At 43.5% G+C, this 22,995-nt stretch overlaps 1 protein-coding gene and 1 long non-coding RNA gene across 4 annotated transcripts in view; one reads left to right on the top strand and one right to left on the bottom strand.

The window, feature by feature from the left end:
* The first annotated feature begins 7,700 nt into the window (after positions 1-7,700).
* On the top strand, positions 7,701-19,673 carry LOC122230753. The gene is made up of 4 exons (XR_006207826.1): positions 7,701-7,787; positions 9,898-9,964; positions 13,679-13,984; positions 18,787-19,673. It is a non-coding gene; the product is annotated as an uncharacterized LOC122230753 (long non-coding RNA).
* Positions 13,489-22,995, bottom strand: part of QTRT2 (queuine tRNA-ribosyltransferase accessory subunit 2) — a 22,916-nt gene continuing 13,409 nt past the window's right edge. For 2 of the 3 annotated variants that reach the window (XM_007098634.3, XM_007098636.3), the window contains 4 exons: positions 20,336-20,535; positions 18,044-18,195; positions 15,557-15,674; positions 13,489-13,955 (listed from right to left, as the gene is read on the bottom strand). In XM_007098634.3, the coding sequence (XP_007098696.1) occupies positions 13,724-13,955; positions 15,557-15,674; positions 18,044-18,195; positions 20,336-20,535 (702 nt within the window). In that variant the 3' untranslated portion in view covers positions 13,489-13,723. The remainder of the gene's footprint in view (positions 13,956-15,556; positions 15,675-18,043; positions 18,196-20,335; positions 20,536-22,995) is intronic. The other variant, XM_042957194.1, reaches the window with a different exon arrangement.

The raw sequence follows: 22,995 nt of genomic DNA, 5'->3' as shown, positions 1-22,995 counted from the left end.
GGTTCTCCAGAGAAGCAGAGCCAATAGGAGACAGACAGATAGATAGACAGACAGGTAAATAGAAGGAGAGATTTATTACAGGAATTGGCTTACATGATTACAGAGACTGAGAAGTCCCAAGGTCTGATCTGCCATCCACAAGCAGGAAGCCCAGAGAAACTGAGGACCAGTGCTATAAGTTCTAATCCAAGTCTGAAGGTCTGAGGAGCACTGATCCATGAAAGATAGATGTCCCACCTCAAGACAGTAAATGCATCCTTCCTCTATCTTTTCTATTTTATGCAGGCCCTCAACAGATTGGACTGAACTAGTGAGAGCATCTTCTTTATTTAGTCTACAGACTCAAATGTTAATTTCTTCCCCAAACACCTTCACAAACACGAGAAAAAACACTGTTTTACCAGCTTTCTAGGCATCCCTTAGCCCAGTCAACATATGAAATTAACCATCCTAAGCATGTAGTATATGCTCCTAAGCATGTAGGAGCTGCTTTAGAGTACTCAGGATGCGTCAATGCAGAACAAGAGATAGGACATGGAAAAGGGCTGGGACTGAGAAAGGAAACCTAGACTCTTGTTCCCGCCTTGCCTCTTATTTCCTGTTGGACTTTGGGTTAGTCACACTGTCTGGGCCTGGGTTCCACCTCTATAAAATAAGGGAGTTGAATAGATGATCTGTAACATTTCTTCTGGTTCTAAAATTATATTCTCCACGTCACCAAAGAATTCTCTTTCTGAAAAGGAGCAAGGCTAATTTTTCCCCTTTTCTACAATTTACATGTCCTTTTGCTTTTCATTTGTATGTAAATGTATGAGCCTTTGACCAAAACAAAATTGCAATCTCCATCCGGGTCACTCCTCAGTCCTCTCATCATTAAAATGCAGCTGTAGATTTCAGGGAACAAAAAAGGGAAAAGAAAACAGTTACTAAGTCATCCTGACTTACCAGTTCTAGAGTGCCAGGGAGTAATGATTGGGGTAGCCCAGAGGACAACCAAGAGAGGTGATCACAGGAGACATCAGCCTCTACCTACCTCTGGCCTTTGTTCTTGAAGTACAGCAGATGCTCTGTGTAAGAAAAGCGTAGTTTGGGGAGGTCAGGGAGCAAAATGGGAAAATGCTGGGCTTCAGAGTCATAGTACACTGTTTAGATCCTGGATCTCCTGCTTTGTATGCTTGAGTAAGTCACTTAACCTCTCCGAGTCTCAGTTTCTTCTCTGTAAATGGGAAAATATCAACTTCAGAGGTCTGCCATGAGCACTAAAGAAGGTGGTATGCTAAAGCACAGGAATCATTGAACAAATTGTAATGCAACGAGGGATAGGACAGGCACTATGTTAAAGACAGAGGAGCAGAAGGCATTCTGCAGGCCTGTGGTGGGAAGAAAACTAGTCTCACTCTCCCCCTTTAATTATTTCAGTGGACACAACTGTTGTAAGCTGGGGCAAGGATTGGGGATATTCCTTTGTGAGGAATTACCCTTCCCTCACAGAGCTCATAGTTGGGAGACGAGGCTTACAGGATTGAAGACCTGAGCAAACAAAACACCTAGAGCCCTGGTTGGTGATGCCTTTCTGAACAAGGAAAACCAGAATAGTTGCCCCTCCTCTTTCAATCCTGAGAGTCTAGGATTCTAGAACAGCAAGTTTTTATGGAAGATTTCGTTCTTAGGCTGGACCTTGAAGAATGGTACGATTAGGATATGACCATTGGGAAAAAGTGGGAGCCCACAGCAATTGGATAGGGTCTGATTATGACAGGCCTAGGAATTCATCAGCCAGCCCAGCCTTGCTCTGGAGGGCACTGGGGAGCCACTGATGGTTTTTAGTTAAAGAGTATCCCACAGAAGATAATATTTATGACAGCTTAGCCTAGTAGCAGTGAATGATATATGTAAAGGAAGAAGAAAGGAATGGGGGAGGACTGAAAGAGACATAGGGCAGGATGGATGGTAATCAGCCTTGAATCACGCTGTTTAGCCAGTCATCAAGTCTTGTTGATCTCTCCCTTAAAATATCCCACCCCCATCCCTTCTATGAGTTCTATCATTCATCCAAGGAACAGGTTTCCAGATGGATTTGTTATGGAACCTGGTCTGGATCACCCAGCAGAAGAACCAAGTGGCACTCGGAGATCTTGGAAGGGAGGAGGTTTATTTCACACTGGTGGGCTCAGAGGAGATCACTCTCCACAGGTCTGATACCCAACCTCAAGCGTGGGGACAATTTACAGTCTGTTACTTCCACATTAGTAGTAATTTGGTGCGCGTGCGCAGCAAGAGGGGTAGCAAGAAGAACCCGGTGGGGACTGGCATTCCCCTAACAGTCCTGTCGGCCGTCTTATAATTTTTCCCTATCATTCCCCTGCTTTGATGCCCCCTTAAATAGATATAGGCTGTATTAGAAGGCATCATCTTCATTTATTATGGGCTGGTCCTTTCCCTTAGTTCCCTGGCTTTGGTTGTGACTATTCCCGACTGGTTTACAAAGTAACAACATTCTTCTCCAAGGAAGATGCAGGTGCCCCCTTTCTTGGCAGTGAGGAGGTCAAGTGCCCATCTGTTCTGGAGGGAAACTCCTGCCAGGGAACTTATTTGGCTCAGCAAGGACACTAGGGAGTAGTCCCACAGAAGAGCCTATGCCTCCTAAGCCAGTCCCTGTTCCCATGGCTATTCCTGCCCCTAGGAGGACAGGTAGCAACACCACTCATTTAGCCTGGGCCTTAGGGCTGAAGGTTTACAAATGGGGCCCAGACTTGATGCAACCAATACCAACAAAACATCCTACCCATAAGAGCAATGAATGTGCAAACAGACACCTCTCACTGTTTTCCCAGCTTCCTGGGGCAAGCTCTGCCAATCCGATGGCAAGGAGTAAGGACAGTCTATTTATTTTATAGGACTGGCGATTCTTCAAGCTTCTGCCATATATAGACCAGCCAGCTTCTGGGGTATGACTGGAGCAGGGCTGAAGATCCCAAGAATCTAGGACTCTCTGGAAGGTCGCTTGGAGCAGGTTTGTCGAACTTGGGTCAGACTTCCAAGTCTGGGGCTCCTCAGGATTGGTCCTCTTGACTCTGGAGTGGTGGACCCATGGAGTGATATCTGTAACCTTGAGGGCAGTAGGGGTGGTCAGAATAACGGTATAAGGCCCAGTCCACTGTGGTCTGAGAGGGTCTTTTTTTCCAATCTTTGACCCAGAATGAGTCCCCTGGTGAGGGGGGGCGGTACAGGAGATCCTAATGAGATTGGGGCCCTCTCTATGGTATAACATTGTAACTCATTTATGGTGGCCCCTAAAGCTTGAAGTTGTTCTCTTATCCCCTATTTGGTGTAAGTTACCTGGGAGGCTCCCTAGACATGGAGGGGGCCTCCCATATATTAGTTCCTCGTGTGCAATGGACATGCAGGAGGGCCGGGGCAACAGGTCTGGCCACAGGAGGACTGTTTCCTGATAGAACTTGGCTAAGGTTCACTTGAGGGTGTGAATCATCCGCTCTACTTTCCCTGAGCTTTGAGGCCAGTAAGCAGTCCGCTACAAATGCAGGCCCATTATCGCTGTGGATTGTGGCCAGTAAGCCAAATGGAGAGACAATTTCTTCTTCGAACTCCTGGGAGGGGGGGTCATGGCATGGATAAAGGAGAGAGCCATGTCTATACCTCCTTATCAGCTGCTATCTTGGCCGCTTTGTCTGTTAGACGATTCCCTCGTGCTGTAGGGTCATCTCCTTTCTGGTGTCCTTTGCAGTATAGAACTGCAACTTCTTTTGGAAGCCAGATGGCCTTGAGGAGCTTTAGTATTTCCTCCTTGTTTTTGATGGTCTTCCCCACGGCAGTGAAGAGGCCCCTCTCTTTGTAGATTGCCCCACGTATGTGTACCTCATCCCGGTAGTGAAGGCACACTGCGAGTTGGTGTAGATCATTTGCCCTCACTGATGGTGAGGGCCCAGACTAGGGCATATAATTCAGGCTGCTGTGCTGACCATCCCACAGGTAGGGCATTGGCCTCTAGGACTTCATCTGTAGTTGTCACTGCATACCCTGCCTTTTGAACACCCTCTGTGATAAAACTGCTACCATCACTGAACAAGGTGAGGTCTGGGTTCTGTAGAGACTGGTCACATAGATCTGAGTGACTTGCAAATACTTTATTGGTTACCTCAGAACAGTCATGGTCTGGTTTTCCTTTCTCAGAGGGTAGGAAAGTTGTGGGGTTCAGCATCTGCACTATTTTAAGAGTGACCCATGGATCTTGCAGAGGAGCCCCTGGTATTGTGGTAGCCAAGAGTTGGAGAGGAAGCGGTGTCCTTGAGTGTTTATGAGAGACACAACAGCATGAGGGAACTTGACATTTAGTTCTTGTCCCAGGGTGAGATTATCTGCCCCCTTAATGAGCAGAACTGTGGCCACTAAGGCATGGTGGCCACCCTGCTGCCACTGGGTCCAGCCTCTTCCACAGGTATGCTACTGGCTGTTGCCAAGGGCCAACGGTCTGTATGAGAACCCCAAGGGCAACCTTTTCCTTCTCATGCACAAAGAGATTAAAAAGGCTTTTTTATATTCAGCAGGCCAAGGGCTGGTGCCTGTCCCAAGGTGGCCTTTATCTCTAGGAAGGCGACTTCGGCCTCCTCTGTCCAGACAGGGGGTTCTCAATCCAGTCCTACCAAGAGATTATTCTTGCTATTGCCAAGAGCCCAGGAATTCAGATTTGGCAGAATCCTGCAACCCCCAGGAATTCTCATAGCCGCCTCTTAGTTTGGGGCTGGGGTAAGGAGCTGATGACCTTCTTTCTCTCTGGCTCTAGTGCTTTTTTTATGAGACCTGATATCCTGAGTCTTGGCCCCCATGAGCCCACGGTCAAAATGAAAGTAGGGGGCCAAACTATGACTTTTATGTGAACTCAGGGGCCACATGGTATGGCATGAATTCCTCTACCTACCTGAGTGCCCTATCCCTCTCCTTGGCACCCAGGTTAAGGGCCTTTGTGCCCTCTGTACAATTCTCTTAGGTATTGTTGGCAAGGAGGAGGTCATCCACATACTGGAGAAGGGTGTAGCGTGTGGCCTCCCTTGGAAAGCCAGCAAACTCTCTGGCCAGTGTCTCCCCAAAGAGGGTAGGGGAGTTTTTATAAACCCTTATGGGAGGCGCGTCCAAGTCATTTGCATCTGACGCCCTGTGTCTGGTTTGGTCCATTCAAAGGCAAACAAGGGTTGGCTCTGGGGGGCCAAGTGGAGGCAGAAGAAGGCTTCCTTTAAGTAAACCAGCTGTCAGAGTCTGGGATCTGGCTGAGAAGGGTGTACGGGTTTGGGAGAACTGGGTGCAAGGAGACAGTTACTTTGTTGATAGCTGGTATGTCTTGAACTGGTTGCTACCCTCCTCCTGGCTTCTTGACTGGCAAGAGCAGGGTGTTCTTGGATGCCTGCCCTTGCCTCTGGTGGGAGGGGGTATTGCCACTGTCTCTGCGATTGAGCCCCTGGGATTAACTTTACAATGACAGGGGCCTGGTTATGGGCAAGTCCAGGGGGATTGTCCTCAGCTCAGACAGTGGGGAAGGCAGCCCTGAATTCGGGCGGGCCACTCGGTTGGACCTGTGTGCAGAATAGCCTCCATTTTTTCTTTCTTGCTGTAGTGATTGCCATTATGAGGGGGACTTATTCTTCTTGTCCAATTGGACATGATGCTGGTGCGTCCTGTTGGCTCAAAGGTTATTTGGGCCCCCAGCTTTGAGAGTACATCCCCGCCAAGGAGAGGGATAGGGCACTCAGGTAGGTAGAGGAATTCATGCCATACCGTGTGGCCCCTGAGTTCACATAAAAGTCACAGTTTGGCCCCCTACTTTCATTTTGACCGTGGGCTCATGGGGGCCAAGAAGAAGTGAGCCTGGCCCCCCTCAATATGAATCTATTCCTGCTAGGCCTATGAGGTCTTTTCTGCAGGGTTATTTTGCATATCGGCTGGGTTTCTGGGACTTTCCCAGTTGGGACATTCATTGTTTAAATGTTCTTTCTCCTTGCAGTAGGCACACTGATCCCTTTCTAAGGAGGTTCTGGGCCATCCCCCTTTTGGTGGCTGGACCTTCCCCATCCTTTTGTCATGGTTCTTTTGTGCCTCGGAATCAAACAGGGTGTAGCCTCTCATAATAATCCCTGGGGGATTCCCCTTGTTGCTGAGCATATTCATGGGCTTCTTAGGCCCTGCTCGGATACCCTGGAGGAGAGCTTCTTGGTACTGGCTGATGTGGACCAGCATCTGGAGAGCACTTGTGCCTGACAGAGGGTACAATCTGGCTGTTGGTCTAGGGGAGAGAGGATCTGCCAAGTCTGGAGGTGGTGGGGAGACTGAAGGTGGCAGAGTTTTGGGAACTGGGGGGTTAGGTGCTGACAGTCTCAGGGGAACATATGGCAGGGGCAAGATTGGTCACCGGTGAGAATTTGTGGAGGTCAGGACTTCTGTTGACCTTCCTTGGGCTGCTTTGTCAAGGCGAGTAAGACCCTAGCCTGTCCCTGTTTGTTGCAGGTAAATCACACCCAAGGGAGAAGGGTTTGGGCAATCTCTAACCAGGAGTCATTATACGAGAACTTATCAGGGTGACTTGGTTCCCCGGTGACAACATGCTGGATGTGATGAACCATTGGGACATCTAAGGTTCTCTCAAAGGGCCATCCTACACCAAAAGTGGGCCATTTCAACTCACATAGGGTCCTTAACTTGCCGGGGATCATCTTAATTCCATAATCTCCTGAAAACCCCTTTTTTGCTCTGTTCCCAACCCCATAATGTTCCCGTGAGATGGAGTTGCAAAGACAGACAGAGGGGTAGGGGTGCCCCCTCTAATGAGGAGACCAGTTAGGTGCCCATCTGGCCATGTTCCCAAGTAACTTAGGTGATGCTTTGCAGTAGCGGTCTCAGCTTTGTGACTTAGGATCAGAAACGATTCCAATTTTGCCATAAACTGTATGCCGTTCACCACGGAATCACAGACAGGCCCACTCAGACTCCCTGGGCTTTTGGGGATCTTAAGGGTACCTGCCCATGGAGCCACAGATTCAGTCCCAACTGGAGGACCAGGTTGCACTGCACATTCACTCACACATTCAGACCAGAGGTTAATACATTTCCTCCCTGGGAATCCCAACCTGTGAGACCTCTGAAAGGTCTACAGGAGGTGATCAGGCTCTCCTTCCACCTTGACGGGTGGGTCTGACCGGGTCAGGGGCCCTAGGCCTTACCAGTATCCGATGACAGGTCCAGGTCCTCACCTGCCAAGTCCCCTCGAGCCCAGCGGGAACAGCAGGGTGGGGCCAGCCTGAGGCGACAGAGTGGGAGAATGACGCATATCAGGCAGGGAGCACCTTCTCCACTGCGATTCCTCGTTCCATCATCGCCTCACCATTTTCCCAAACGGGTGGCAACAATGGGCCAGCGCGGTTGGGTTTCCTGGTCAGGGAACCGAATGTTATGGAACCTGCTCTGGATCACCCGGCGGAAGAACCAAGCGGCACTTGGGCATCTTGGAAGGCAGGAGGTTTATTTCACATCAGTGGGCTCAGAGGAGATTGCTCTCCAGAGGTCTGAGCCCCGAGCGCCGGAGCGCAAGCGTGGGGGACAATTTATAGTCTGTTACTTCCGCATTAGTAGTAATTTGGCGCGCATGCGCAACAAGCAACGTAGGAAGAAGAACCCGGAAGGGGAGTCTTCGGGTGGGGACTGGAATTTCCCTACCAGTCCTGTTGGCCATTTTATCATTTTTCCCTACCAGACTGACTAGAAGACAGAGGCCACTGACAGAGGTAAGGAAATTGCAGTGGAGAACTAGTGTGGTTGATGAGAGAGAATAAATCTGTTTTTTGACACGTGGGATTTGTGGTAATAGCTGAATGTTTGAGTGGAAAAGTAAAGTTGAACTGACTTTTTCAACATGACTATAAGCAACTTTTCTACTCAGACAACATGAAATTGGAGAGTCTAACCAAAATCAGACATAGGATAAAAAAAGAAAAAATCGAACATATTCTGTCACTCTCTTTTTTTCTCTTTTGATGTGTAAATTACTATGTGGGGAGAACTGAGGATATTTGCATAGCTTGTATTTTCTTCAGCATGGGGAATGATAAATGGAATTATGATGGAAATGTTATTGTTAAACCAAATGTTAAACCAAAATAAAAATAAGTAAGTAGGGAATGGAAAATGCTGGATTATGTGGGTAAATATTTTAACTTTTGGGGGCGTGATTTGAGAAACTCTTACATCTATTATGTCACTGGATCTTATGAATGGATTTATGGCTAACGCAAATGATACTGGGATGTTGCTAGACAAGATTTTAACTATTTGGAAGGAAAACAGATCCTCAGAGGGGAAACCATTTTTCCATTCCATCCGTAAAAACTACAGGAAAACTTCACCAGACTACTGGGTTTATAACGTTCAGTCTGGAGGGCTAATCTGACCTAATTTCTTCATACAAGAAGCCTCCTAAAGACGCTTGCCCTGTTTCTCAATTATTGGAGGATCCCTCACCCCCTCACCTTCTGGGTTCTCGCCACTTACTTTTATCTCCTCCCTCTTGTGCCTTATTGCTAGCAGCTATAAAGCAGTAGTTATGAAAGGGTTAGGAAATTTTTATTTGAAACAGAGATGAGTGTGTGGTTTGGGAGGGAAGGGAAAAAGGACTAAACAAAAGGAAGTGACTCTAAGCTGTTAGGAAAGAGAAGACCATTAATAGCAACATCTTGATTTCATTAGGAGGCGAGCTGAAGCCATTCGAAACAGGCAGGGAACTAGGTGATAATAAGAGAAAATATGCTTCTCAGACAAAGGAGCAGACAGCAGGGGACAGCAGTTCAGGGAAGGAGGCGAACATCAGGGACAGTGTGCAGAGAGGATGTGCTAATCCCTCTGAATCATACCGGCAGAACCACGGGTCGTTTGAACTCCTTGGCAACTTCAGCCTGGTCTCAAAGTGCATGGTGAGGAATGAGAACAAAAGAAAAGTTCACTGTGAGTTCCTCTTGTCAAAGCAGAGGAAATTGCTTTGAGGCCAGCACTAGGAGATGCTAATGGTACAAAGCGAACCAAGTAAAAGAAGGAAAAAAATGTGCCAGGTCACTGGGAGCCTGCCTAGCATAGAGAGACATAAAACCACCACTGATGAGACATTCAGCCTAGGTCCTACCATGCACTGCTGTGCGAGTCACTTCTAACCAGTGTTCAGCTGGCTACAATCCGAAGAGGATGCCTCAACAGCTACAAGAATATTCGTTCACTTGACAAACTGTAATTGCACCCTCACTGTGTTAGGCCTGTTGCTATTAATGCTGGAAGGTGCAATAGGAGCCCGTATGTCCCGGTCCCAGCTGGCTTTGTGAGTCAGAATCATTGGAAAGTAAGTTCTGGGCAATCACTGCTGACCCTGGAAGGCCACCACTCAGCAGAAAATACAGGATGATGTAGGAGAGCCAAAGTGGTAACTGGAAAGAAACGTGTGTCTGTTTAAACTCCTTGAAAGACCTACTGACTGCTGGTCTTCGTTCTCCAGGGCTCACAGTTCTCATCCATAAAATTGGCTGAACAGGATGATGCTTTCTTTTCCCTTTGAGCAGATTTAGAATGGTGCTAGTTGTTCTCGGGGGATCCTGCCATGGAGTTGGGACAATGTGGGGATCTCTTAATCTGGGAATCTGTAATCAGCTGCCGGAGCTAGAAACCAGAGGTGCTTTTTCTGTATGTTTTGATGAGTCACTGAGAAATTTAAAAATGCTAAAGATGTCAAAGGTTTCCCTCCAGATTCTAAACCAGGGGCTGCAAACTCAGCACACCTAGGATTTGTTTGGCTAGCAGAATATTTTTAAAAAATGGAACCAGCATTTACAAATTGTGCGATTTCTGAAAATCCAGATTTGGGTCTTCGCTGAGACACTGGAAGATTTGACAGCAGTGGATCCACAGCAGCGATTGGTTAGAGGTGGGTAGCAGCTGTTCCAGTTTAGATGAAGCAAAGCACCTGCTCTCTGGTCTGACCATCTCTATCCCTCATTATGGTAACCATATAATTTGTCATCCAAACTAAGGCACTTTTGAGGGTAAAAGAGGGTGCCGTTGGTAATTATGCCTGGACGCACAGACACAAAACAGGGCTATTATGGGCAACAAGGATGTATGGTTACCCTAATTTACGTTGCTTACACTGGGTTCGATTTTTTTTCCCCCACTGTTATTTGGGTCATGTGGTCACAAGTCAGGGACTCTCCCAAGAAAGAAGGGAGAGAAAAGGTGTAAGTAAAATGAGGATGAGACCCAAACGCTGAAAAAAAGGGAAAGAAATGAAAAAGAATATTAAAATGAATGCCAATTACACAAAACCTTCAGGTAAAGGCAGAGCCTTGCTGGTGGCTGGCTCAGCATGTAAGTTTGACCTTCCCGGCTCCCTGCCCTCCATAGCACTGTCAGTTTTAATAAGCTGTAATCCCATAGCTACGAGCGAGACTAATCAAACTGCAGAGAGCAGCCTGTTTCTAATCAGGAAGGCACAGGATAATCATTTAACTCTGTGGTTTCTCAGTGAGCTCCAAGCTGCCTGGACAGGAAAAAAAAAAAAAAAAAAACAAAACCATCCTGGATAAGATAGTTGCTTACACACTCTAATCTTGACCTTTTGATGATCTTTGTTTGAAATTTTTATTAAAATGCTTTAATTACACAAGTATGTGGCTTAAAAAATATTTTAGAAGAATCTTTTCCCTTTATTCCCAGAGAATAACATATCGCTCCCCCAAGATATCTAGGACACCTCAGACTCTTATTGATTCCCCGAGTCCACTTGAACTGATCACAGACCTCAACCCTTTCAACGCCATTCAGGACGTGATTAGAGTCCCCAAACTGGGGGCTGAAGGAATTGGGGAACATGGAATGGCAACCCACGCTGAGCACCTACAGGTGCCAGCATGGGACTGTGGACTACATAGGCCGGTATCGGCCATTCCCCATTGGAGGAGGGGGAGCCAGGGCTGGGCTGCAGTGAAGCTCCAGAAGCACCCCATACATCAGGCCACACGGCCCTTCTATTCTCTCCTCCCTTCCCTTAGCCCCCTCAACCCAGGGGCAAGTCACAAGAAGCTATTTAGTGTAATGGTTAACCGCAGAGTTTTAGTCAGATGCTGCTGAAGTTTAACTTGGGAGCTGACTAGTGGTAGGTCCTCAGGCAAACTACTCAACCTTCCAGAAATGCCTGGTAGGCCCCCAGGCAGGCTACTCAACCTTCCTGAAACTTCGTTCTTAACAGATGAATAATAATATCAGCGCTTCACGGCCTCGTTCTAAGGGTCAACAAGATATATATGGAAAGCACTTACAAAGGTACCTGGTACATTAAAAATGCTCCCTAGGTCGTGGTTATTATTATTTTTATTAATGTGCTAGCATGGTCTTAAGGCCCCTAATTATATAATTTAAAGAGACAGGTACATTGTTGAATCTCCTTGGATTCTGCATTCAGCGTTAAGTGCCCTTAAAACAATGACTACACATGAAATAAATGTAGAAAAAAATCTTTTTTCCAGTGGAGAAAATTTCTAGTATCATGGAAATTTAATATTTTGTTCAATAGACTCACTACTATTTACAGAAAAGAAGACAGTATATTTTTTTAATTAAAAGTGTTTATTGGCTATTGACTTTAATAGACTTACATTAAAGGAAAGAAACATTTTTTTCAAATGTGCTAATAAGAAAAAGACCCAGAAAAATGAACAATGCTGGGGAGAATATTCAGTGTTTTGAACATAAATAAAACTCATAAATTTTATATGGATTCTGGGATATTTATTAATATTCCTCCTACGAAGGATTTGACATTGAACAGGAATACAAACATATGAATAAGTCTAATCTATTTCAAAGCAATCAGCTCTTTGAGAGCAGAAACTCTTTCATAAGTACCCTTGCCATTCATGGCAGAGAGATTATAGGAATGCTACGAACCTTCCTAAACCATTAATAAAAGAAAAACATATAGATACCCAACACATAAACATATAGTAACCACATAATAATTAAACACAATGTTCAATAATGCCCACTGAAATGAACAAACAGCAAAATATATTCTAATAATGTAAAACAAATATATTTCATGCTCCTATAAAAACAAAGGCATCTTTTTGGTTCTGTTGTTTTTACAAAAACTGTGTGTGTACACAAGTGTATATATATTCTTACAGAAAACATGACAAATATAGAAAAGCCTAAAGAAAATGAAAATTACCTGTCGCACCATCAACATGAATGTCACTCTTTTGGTGACAGCAGAAAACTCATAGAATCAGAGATGCCCCAAGAAGATTTCACAGCCTCAGGATCTGATGCCAATTCACCAAGCACTTCAGAATTCACAGGCTAACCTCTTTCTAGGCTTGCAAACTTCTCTACTATTGCCCGATTCTAGCATTTTGCCCACTGCATTTTTCACCAGGCCAACAGTGATCAATAAACCAGGACACAAGAAGGCTGCCTCCAATCTAAAACTTTTTGTTCCCCAATCATTAGAGCTGGATGGAATTTTAGAAGGTCATGTGGTGCTATCCACCATACCTGCCCCTGTTTGTTCAGGAGGAAATAGGCAAGGGGAGGTTAAGTGATTTGCTCAGGTGTCACAGCTGAGTAGAAGTGAAACCCAATCTTGTAATTGCCAGGCCAGGGCTCCATCCAAGTGGGCACATAGTGAGTGATGTACAGTGATGGGGCTACACTTGTTACGTGCTTAGACTATTAATGAGCCCAGGGTAGACCATAGTGGATCTGTATGACCAGACAAAAACATCTGGGCAAACTTTTCGGCTCATAACAGGCCACTGCATGGACATAGACAAGTCACATACGGATAACATGGTCAAATGAAAGAGTGTATCCTGGGCCAACTGATCATAGGAGAAATGTGTGAGCCCCACATTCCATGAAGATGTGAGCCTGGTTAAGTCCCAAGAACTTTTCTGATTGACTGCTGTACTGGGGCAGGTTGGAAGGCAGAAGTGTCCAAGAGGGCCCTGAGAATATAATTAAAACTAGGAAGCTCTTAAATCAGCTAGATGCCTTTTACAGTCAACAGCCATATGTCTACAGAAGTCATGCTGCTCATGACCAATCATCTCCTTTCCAGCTCTAATCCAATTCAACAAACCCACACAATCTCATCAACCCCACTTCAAGGCTGTCCCTTCTCATCTAAAGCTTTCGTCTTTGACTAAACGAATCTCCATTGACTAAAAGAGTTAGCACTGAGGGGCGCCTGGATGGCTCAGTCAGTTAAGTGTCTGACTCTTGATTTTGGCTCAGGTCATGATCTCATAGTTGTGAGATCGAGCCCCGTATCAGGCTCTGCACTGAGCATGGAGCCTGCTTAAGATTCTCTCTCTCTCCCTCTGCCCCTGCCCCCACATGCGCAAACATGCGCTCTCTCTCTCAAAAAAAAAAAAAAAAAAAAAGTTAGCATTGAAATATTAAAGGTCATGGTTTAATTCTTTCTGATCAGTTGGGGTCACTTAAGTCTTTATATGAAATCTCCTTTCTCATGGAGGCAGAGTTTGATACAAACATTCCTTATTTGCATAGACCTTATTCTCAAATACAAATAATTAAAGCTAAGATTGTTTCTCCTTCTCTTCTTCCTGTGTGACAACAGTGGGGCAGTCTCAGTGTGAAGAGTCTGATTTGTGTATGCCAGGTCTCAAGACGCTTGCCTGCGGATGAGCTCTTTCAACTGTGCCAGTCTGTCACTTCTTAGTGCTTCCCGGATGGAGTGGAAAAAACCAAAATAGTGTTCAAAGTTGTGCATCATAAGCAGGACTCCAGCCAATAGCTCGTTGGTCACCAGCAGATGGTGGATGTACGCACGAGTATGATTCTTACAGCAGTAACAGGAACACCCTCTCACAAGTGGATCAAAGTCCTCCTGGTACCTGAGAAAGGAAGTTACAACAATATTCCAGTAAGTGAGGAATATAAGAAATCTGCTATCTATTCTGCTGGTACATAACCAATAGTTAATAACATCACTGGCAAATGTAGTGCCGGTCACCTGCTTAAGATGACAACGAAGTGAAAAGTTAACACAGAGCATGAGTCAGGAGACTCAGGAGTCTTCTTCTGACAGATATAACCTCCTGGACTGAGGCTTACACAGGAGCATCAGGAGAGTCATGTGATCACTCCCTCATGCCGAGCTTTGTCGGTCACACTGCAAAGGCACACAATGATAGCAAACGCTGTTCTGATGAATGATACTTTTTTCCCACTCGCCACCAGAACTAGGACCCGAAGACACAATATGACCTTTCACTTGCATAGATTCCTGTGGTTTACAAAGCACTTTGACAAAGACTGTCTCACTTAATCTTGGCCGGCGGGGAGGGGTGGGGGGGGGGGGAGTTAAGAGGAAGGGCCTCAGAGCTACCACACCTAGGTTTGATGCCTTGCTCAACTCACTCAGGCAAGTCATTTAACCTCCCTCTGTGTCTTTACTTTTTCATCTGTAATGGGAATAAGTGTAATAACAGTACCTACCTTAGAGACTTATTGCAAGAATTAAATGAGTTGATATAGCAAAGGATTTGGACACTGCTGGACACATACTAAGCACCACATGTGTCACTTTTTATCAGGTCTTAAGTTAAACAACTTGACCAAGGTCACAGAGTCAAGAGCAGTGCTAGGATCTGAACTTTAGGTCTAGTGCTGGCAATAAGAAAACTACAATTTCCAGTTAAATCTATAATGTAAGGGAATTTTAGTAGTAACCCATTTATATTACCCTAGCATTTTAAAAACAGAAATGAATCTCCTTGGCCATTTTCCAAGAAGTTAAATGTGGTAAACATCACCATTTCAGACCTACAATCAAGAAGCCCCTGTAGAATATAGATTAGACCTAGGATTTTCATATTCTTTCATAAATTTTCAAGTCTGTACTATTACTAGATAGACATAAGTAAGTCTGAATCCCTAGAGTGCTCCTTTACATAAGACCAAAAACACTCCAGCACAGAAGTGAGAGTACCAAACTCACAGAAAACCCCCTCACTGGTTCACTAATAATTACCACTTTAGGCCAAATACAAAGTTACAAGATCTCTTAGTTCATTCTTTATAGAGGTAAATCTTTTATTAAGATTTATAATCTGTATATAACCAAGATGACCTAAGTTCCTTAGAATTTAAACACTTTGTTGTTTTTTATCTTGAAATCTTTATCTTGCTCTGTCATTATTTAAAGTAATTGGAAAGAGTAGAAGACACCAGACAATGTATTTGGCCTAATGTTTCTGACAGCTCTTCTAAAACAACAGTTATCTAGCCTCGGTTTTCTGACAAGACAAAGTACACAAATTCATCTGCAGAAAAAAAGTTTTTCTGGAACTGAATTTTTGAAGGCCCAAATAATATCCAACTATAAATATTTTATGAAGTCATAAACTGAAAAGGGAACAGTTACATAAACTTTTAAAACAGACTGAAATTAAAAAGTCAGACATCAAAATCCAACCTTAAAAAAATTCCTTACTTTTTTTCCTTCAGATTAATTTCAAATGATGTAATTTCTTGGTTGCAACTGGTTGTTTTAATTTTCTTTGTTTGATCTGCGTATTTTATTTCTTCCTGTGTCCCATTTTGTTGTGATACTAAAGGACAAATCAACAAAAAGTCTTGAATGAAAATCAGATAAAGAGTGGCCATTGGGAGATTTTTATTCTAGTTACTATTTTATGCCCTTTGACTCTGTAATTCCACTCATGAGAATTTATCCTAAGGAAATGACACAAGGAAAGTAGTAATATGGACCAAGATGATCACTGACATTCTCTAGATTATCAAAACTTGGAGATTCAACAATGTCTAAGCAAACTATGGTTACAAGTATGTAATATATAATCTTACTGTCAAGGAATGATTTTAAGAAAACAGGGAGTGTGTGTGTGTGTGCACGTGTGTGTGTGTGTGCACGCGTGTGTGTGTGTGTGTGTGTGTGTGTGTGTGTGTGTGTGTGTTTGGAGGGGGGTGGAAATCTTTTTTTTTTTTTAATGTTTACTTATTTTTGAGAGACAGAGACAGAATGCAAGTGGGAGAGGGGCAGAGAGAGAGGGAGACACAGAATCTGAAGCAGGCTCCAAGCTCCCAGCTGTCAGCACAGAGCCCGACACGGGGGTCGAACTCACCAGCTGTGAGATCATGACTTGAGCCAAAGTCGGAAACTCAACCGACTGAGCCACCCAGGAGCCCCTGGAAGCGGGTGGAAATCTATGTGTGTGTGTTGGGAGTTATGTCTCATCAAAATGTACATGCAAATTGTGCTTTGTAACTGCCTATGTTCCAAATAGATTAAAAGTAGAATATAGTTTTAATTTATGTATTCTGTATGGAGTCCCTGGAAGGAACTCAGATTATCCAGAACTAAATGGGGACTTGAGTTGTTCCCCTGAACTCTTTAGAAAAGAATGTTCCTGGATTTATAAGAGAAACACCAGTTACTATGCAAAGAGCCAGCTGTCTTGAACAGGGGCAAGCAGAGAAGTATTACTGGGAAGGAGTAGTAACAAGTTCAGGGTTGGCCCAAGGAGAATAAACAGATAGCACTAAGAAGATAATTTTGTCTAGATCAAAGGAAAGAGAGAAGTGACCTCAGCATTGAGGCTGTTATAATTTTGCTGCCATGAATTTGTATGCTGATGTGGAAAACTGCAACAACACCCTGGCTTTTTGCAAAATTCTTGTCACTAGGGGGAACTATATTAGTTCCTATACAGGCAACTTACTCCTTTGCAATTGTCACTTTGTAATTGGCAAAAGACTTTAACTTACTATACACACACATACACAAATATGATTATTAATAATACTTTAATGGAAAATGTTCAAACTGTTTCAGTTTTCCTAATCATGAAGAAACACCTTTCTCTAGCCAAAAAGGAACTTGTGTGTTCCTGAGAATTCAGTATCGGGTTCTTTGTACAGTTTTACATATTCATGGTACAGAATAACAGTTATCCATGTCTTTATGGAAATAATTAAGCTTGTAAATGAACATTTATAGAGTTTGTGGTATGCTTTTTCATCAGCATACATTATATTCTGGTCAGTTTAAAAGACAGTAAAACTGACCTTCTATATATAAGAATTTGAACAAACCAATTTGTTTCCAGAATAATTCAATTTCGGTTAATGGTTAGTTTGCTTTATAAAACTATAACATCTTCTGGATGAAATTTTAATAACTTCTGGGGAATAAAGTGAACCTTTAAGAAGTCTCTGGCCTGAGTTCAATGTAAGGCTGGTGGTGACGGAGGAGCTCAAAGGACAGCAGGAAGCGGGAAGGGAGAGCCCCTTGCGAAGGCCAGCGGGCAGACCGGGCATGCAACAGCCACCCGAGAAACTGGGACCCCAGCCCGACACCCGTAGCCCATATCCTAGTTCTTTTCCTACTGTCAGTTAAATGTCAGACTCTGGAACTGATTTTCTTGACTTCTAACTAAACAATAAAAGAAGATGGTGGTACTTCAAAGCAATATTAGCAGAGGAAAACAGCTTTCACATCTCTGTGAAAAACCCCAAAAAGAGAAAGTGACACTAGGATCAGATGGGGTAAGACTCTTCCGTATTTTGATAGCATGGCCTTGGCAAAAAGCAGACAAGAACTCTTTTGTGAAAAACTGAATTAACTTTTAGTAAGCAGTTAAAAGGTTTTCTGTTCTTAGATTTTCATCACTATCCACTCCTTTTTTCAAATTGTTAATAGAAAGTGTTTTGTTTTTCTTGGTTCTGCTCACTATAAAATCACTTCCAAATAATTGATGAGCTACAGGGATAGCACTAAGAACCGACCGGGTTTTGTGTGCCAACATGCCAGAGCGTATAGATAAGAAACAAAAATGTAGTTTTATAAAAGGCTGATGTTACAGTATGCACATATCTCTGGCTTGTGACTCAAGCCAAAAATGAAGAGGAAATAGAAGATACTTGAGGCTATCACAGAGACTAACTTCAGAAAACCTACACGTCTCTTCAGGGTTCGGCTGGTAATCAAAGCTGAAAGTCAGGGCACATCCCCGCTCTGTCACTTGATAAGGGAAGAAACTCTCAAATAAGTCCACTCCTCTTTCAATACACTCGAGCACCTCATCTGGCCGGCTGACTCCACAGATGAGCCTGTGAAAACAACAGTAGGAACACTGACGTGAGGACAATGCCAGACTGTGTAGCAGGCAACAGATAATAAGGTGTGGTGGAAAGAATGCAGGACTTGGGCAGCAGAGGGACCTGGGCTCGAATCCCAGTTCTGCCCTTTATTTACTTACTGTGTGACTTTAGGGAGGTTTCTTAACCATTCTGGGTTTTAGTTTTCTAACTTTAAAAACAAAAGCATAATACATAGCTCACAGATGTGTTGCGAAGATTAAGGAGTTAACTGTAAAAACACACAGAGGAGTTTCAAGTCCCAAAGAGAAGTTCAGTAAAAGTTAGTTTCCTTCCCCCACCAATTCCTTCTGAACAGCCTCCCTAGTCTTCAACTGAACTTTACAGTCTATCTATCCACTACACAGATTTTTTTTAAGGGTGCAAAGCTATAGGTCAACTATACTTCACAATTTTTAAAAGATTAAAAAACAAAAAAAAGTACAAAGCTGTGTGCTTTATTTCCCCCTCAAATACTTTCCATGCCTTAACTGTATTTTACCTATAGTTTCTTTTTTATAATTGGTTCAACAAAGACATTTTTATCTGTTGTATTCTTCATAGGTTCATTTACAAAGCAACTCGCGCTCTCAGAATTTGAACTCTGCCCACAGGATCTAAAACTCTATTTGGCTTTATTCTTCTTTGTATTTTCTCCATTAATAAAAAGTCTACATGGAATGAGGTGGTATTTTCAGAGGTAATGGGTAAGGCATTCTGGGAGGGTTAATCATACTCAACCAGGTTTTGCCACTAAAACAAGAAGGGGAGACACCCTGGATCAGGGTTGGCTGGCTGGCTGCTTTTCTTTGTTTTTCTACCCACAGTCCCTTTTATGAACTGGCAGAGAAAAGCTAACAGACTCCCTGATTTCTAAGAGAAGTCCAAAAAAATCTTATGTAATATTAAACAACCAGAACATTTATATATATGACTACAGTTTCCTTCAACTAATGTTTTAGAACTCCTCTCCAACTAAAGACGGTATTTCTACACACATATAGGATGAAAAACAATCCCAGCACTCAAATCCTGTAACAGACATCTGTGAGCATTTAGCTCAAAGAAGTCTAGAAAATGACTGGAAATACTAGTGCTGGACTGTTATCTGCACCAGAACAAGATAATCACAGGAGGGAGAACAATGAACACGAGAACCAGGTTAAAACGATGGGGGAAGTTCTGGCTGCACTGGCAAAGGGTTGGTGGTTCTGGCTGTTCAACTCTGTGTTACAGGGCTGTATACATGTGTAAAAATTCATCACGCTGTCCATAAGATTCATACACTTTATTGCAAATTATCCTGGGATTTTTTTAAAGTGGTAAAATTTACATATACTATATAGCATCCAAAAGCCCGAGAGGTATAAAGCAGCATCCCATAATCAAACCTCTAAACAGGTGTGTAGGGAAAAAAGCATAAATATTCACACCACGTTGGACAAAAAACTAGAGATTAAAAAGCAAAACAAAACAAAACAAAAAGAAAAATGGCGGTAGTATAATAAGAAAGACATCAGCTGTACTCAGAACCTTAGGATTTTTAGCTTTAAATCTTGTAGATCACCTCTCTACACCAGTACATACTGAATCCTGTTTATGGAAAGAACTAGCCCTATTAATGATGCCAGTACCCTTGATTTCAAAAAAAATGGCAGTTACTACATGCCTCAAATCTAAGAACTTCTTCCAGGTTCTTATTACTACAGCCCACCTTCGTTCTGCTAGGCACCCCCGATCTGTCCTTAACTTCCCTTGATTAAGGCCACAGTCCTATATGACTTTATTCCTGTCCCCAGGGGCCATGTTATAATGAAGAATATTTGCACTTGGCACAAAAATGAAGGGAAACAGTACAACACCTGCCCTCCCTTATGAGGATCAAATAAACTAGTTCACATGACAATTGTCCTCGTCTATATTCTGAAATCAAAGGCAGGACAGCTGTGATAGAAACTCTTCCCACAGTCAGCCTGAGCAGATTCAGCCCAGAAAAGGCATAATCAGTTCATCAAAAGACATGCCCATGTAGAGACTCGGCATAATACACAATCACCAGCACCCCTGCATTGAAGCCCACGAAACTTGGCCTGCGTCCTAACTGAACACTAGCCTGGGTTTGTCCTCCGGCAGCTCTGCAGTGACTGATGACAGCAAGTACAGTCTAGTTTCCAGGGTTGTGGGATTCCCTTGAAAGCCATCCAGAAGGAAGCCACCTACGGGCCGCTTGGCTGTCTCTCGTGCTGACCTCAGTCTCTCCTCCATCACATCTCCACCTTCAATCACACCAATGATGGTACTTTTCCGAAGGACCTATAGGAAGAAAAGACTGGATGCTTTAACTGTTTCCAGTAGTGGAAACCTTCGCTTAAATGGACTATACATGGAAGACCAAGAGATAGAAGAGCTCTCAGTGCAGTTGCTACAGCTGAAGCATGAAAGGAGGATGATACTCCCTCCTCTCCAAGAACCTTTAGGGCTCCAAAAACCACAACTTGAAAGCCACCCAAATAAGTAAGAAAAGACTGAGTAGAAACTGAGGCAATAAGCACATATAGTCATGTTTGAGCTTAGATTAAATTAACCCCGAGCAAGTACAATTTAGGTTACCTCCAAGTCTCTTAGAGATGACTTTAAGAACTTTATGGTTGGGGGGCACATGGGTGAGTCAGTGGGTTAAGCGTCCGACTTTGGCTCAGGTCATGATCTCACGGTTCCTGGGTTCAACCGCGTGTTGGACTCTGTGCTGACAGCTCAGAGCCTGGAGCCTGCTTCAGATTCTGTGTCTCCCTCTCTCTCTGCCCCTCCCCTACTCACACTCTGTCTCTCTGTCTCTCTGTCTCTCTCTCTCTCTAAAAAATAAACATTAAAAAAAGAAAAGAACTGTACGGTTGGGAACTAACTGTCCATTTGCGAAAAACTAAAAACTACTTTGCACACCATCTTCAAAAACAAATCCCACAGGGCCCTATAATCTAAACATAAAAACAGAATTATAGAAGTATCAGAAAGATATATTCAAGTTTTTATAATCTTAGGGCAAGAAAGGCCTACCTAAGCAAGCTAAAGCTTACCCAAAAAGGCTAACATATTTGAGTACAAAATCATCAAAACTTCTCTAGTGAAGCATACTCTCAACAAAGGAGTTGAGAGGCAAAGGAGAACTCACTGCTTGTTGGAATAGATACCATACTATACTTATACCATAGAAAAGCCTCCAACAAACCTTCTAAGGAAATGACAACCCACAGACATCTGGGCAAATATGTGAATGTGAATAGGAACTTCTGAAAAATAAATGTGAATGCCCTGTACACATATGGAGAGCTAACTAAACCTCACCAGTAGGGAAATACAAATTGGCAACAATTAGGTACCGTTTTTGCCCATCACACTGACAAAATTGTTAAAAGACAGATAGTGACACAGTGGAGGAAAAAGTGTTAGAGAAATGACACATACTCTGATAACTAAAGAAGAGTAGAAATTAGTTCTGCTTTTTGGGAGGGCCAACGAAACAAAACTTGTCAAAATGTCGATGCTTTAATCCTATGTTCTAAAATTCCACTTATAAGAATCTCTCCTACGAGTATATTCATTCATAAGCACCAAGCTATATTCACAAAATGTTTAGAATAATGAAAAACTGGAAACAAGTATACATTAATAGAGTAAAGCCCTAAATAAATTATGATACATTCATAGTGTCTTCCTACTCAGGTGTTTTAAAAAGAATGCAGTGGATACAGCAACATAGGCATTGATAAGAAATGAAATTCTGAGATACTGCTAAACAAAACAAGCACACTTCTGAGCATATGACCATATTCGTGCAATAAGAACCCCATATAGTCATGTATATATGTAAACACTATGTATATGCAACTAAAAAGTAAGGTTTGCATGGAAAAATGCAAATTGACAGTGGCTCTCTGGTAGAAGAGAGGAATGGGGAAGGAGCCTAGATTGCTGTGAAAAGGGAATTTCACTTCTCAGTTTAAGCAAGAGGGACACAAACAGAAGGAACACTTGGGCTGCTGTGTACAGAAATGAATTAAGAGTGAATATGGCTAAAGGATGGGTAGGAGGCAACTTTAATAATCCAGATGAAAGACCAAGAGGACCCAGACTAAAGCAGTGGCAGTGGGTGAAGGGGAGGGGCAGGATCTGAAAACTCATCAGAAGGTACAATCCACAAACTTGACCAATTAGTTGCCCAAGGAGAGGGGGAAAAGTCTGGGATGACTCCTAGCTCCTGTTTTGGAAGTCCAGAGAGAGGATGAGAAGAGCAAAGATAGAAAATTCTAGGAAAACAGTGGAGGGTGAGGCAAGATGATCATTCTGTTTTGTGCATTGTGAGTTTGAGGTATCAGCCGCTAAGTATACAGACCTAAAGTTTCAGACATGTGTGATACAAATGTGACTGCCCGGCTAGAACGGCAGATGCCTGGCATGCTGCTGCCACTCCCCATGGCAGACATGGCTGACAGATAACTCTCTTCCTGCTGCACCCAGGCACAGCTCCAAGCACCTTGGGATGAAACCCATTTGCCATCCCTAGCCTAGGAAATATATAAAGAAAAGAATGCCAGCAACAGTATTTAAGTATTTAAGGGCATTCAGAATAACAGGATCCAGGGGCGCGTGGGTGGCTCAGTTGGTTAAGCATCCCACTTTAGCTCAGGTCATGATCTCACAGTTTGTGAGTTTGAGCCCCAGATTGGGCTCTGTGCCGACAGCTCAGAGCCTGAAGCCTGTTTTGGATTGTGTCTC

This window comes from Panthera tigris, chromosome C2, assembly GCF_018350195.1.
Source record: "Panthera tigris isolate Pti1 chromosome C2, P.tigris_Pti1_mat1.1, whole genome shotgun sequence".
NCBI classification, from domain to species: Eukaryota; Metazoa; Chordata; class Mammalia; order Carnivora; family Felidae; genus Panthera; species Panthera tigris.
This window is presented reverse-complemented; position numbering and strand designations above follow the sequence as displayed.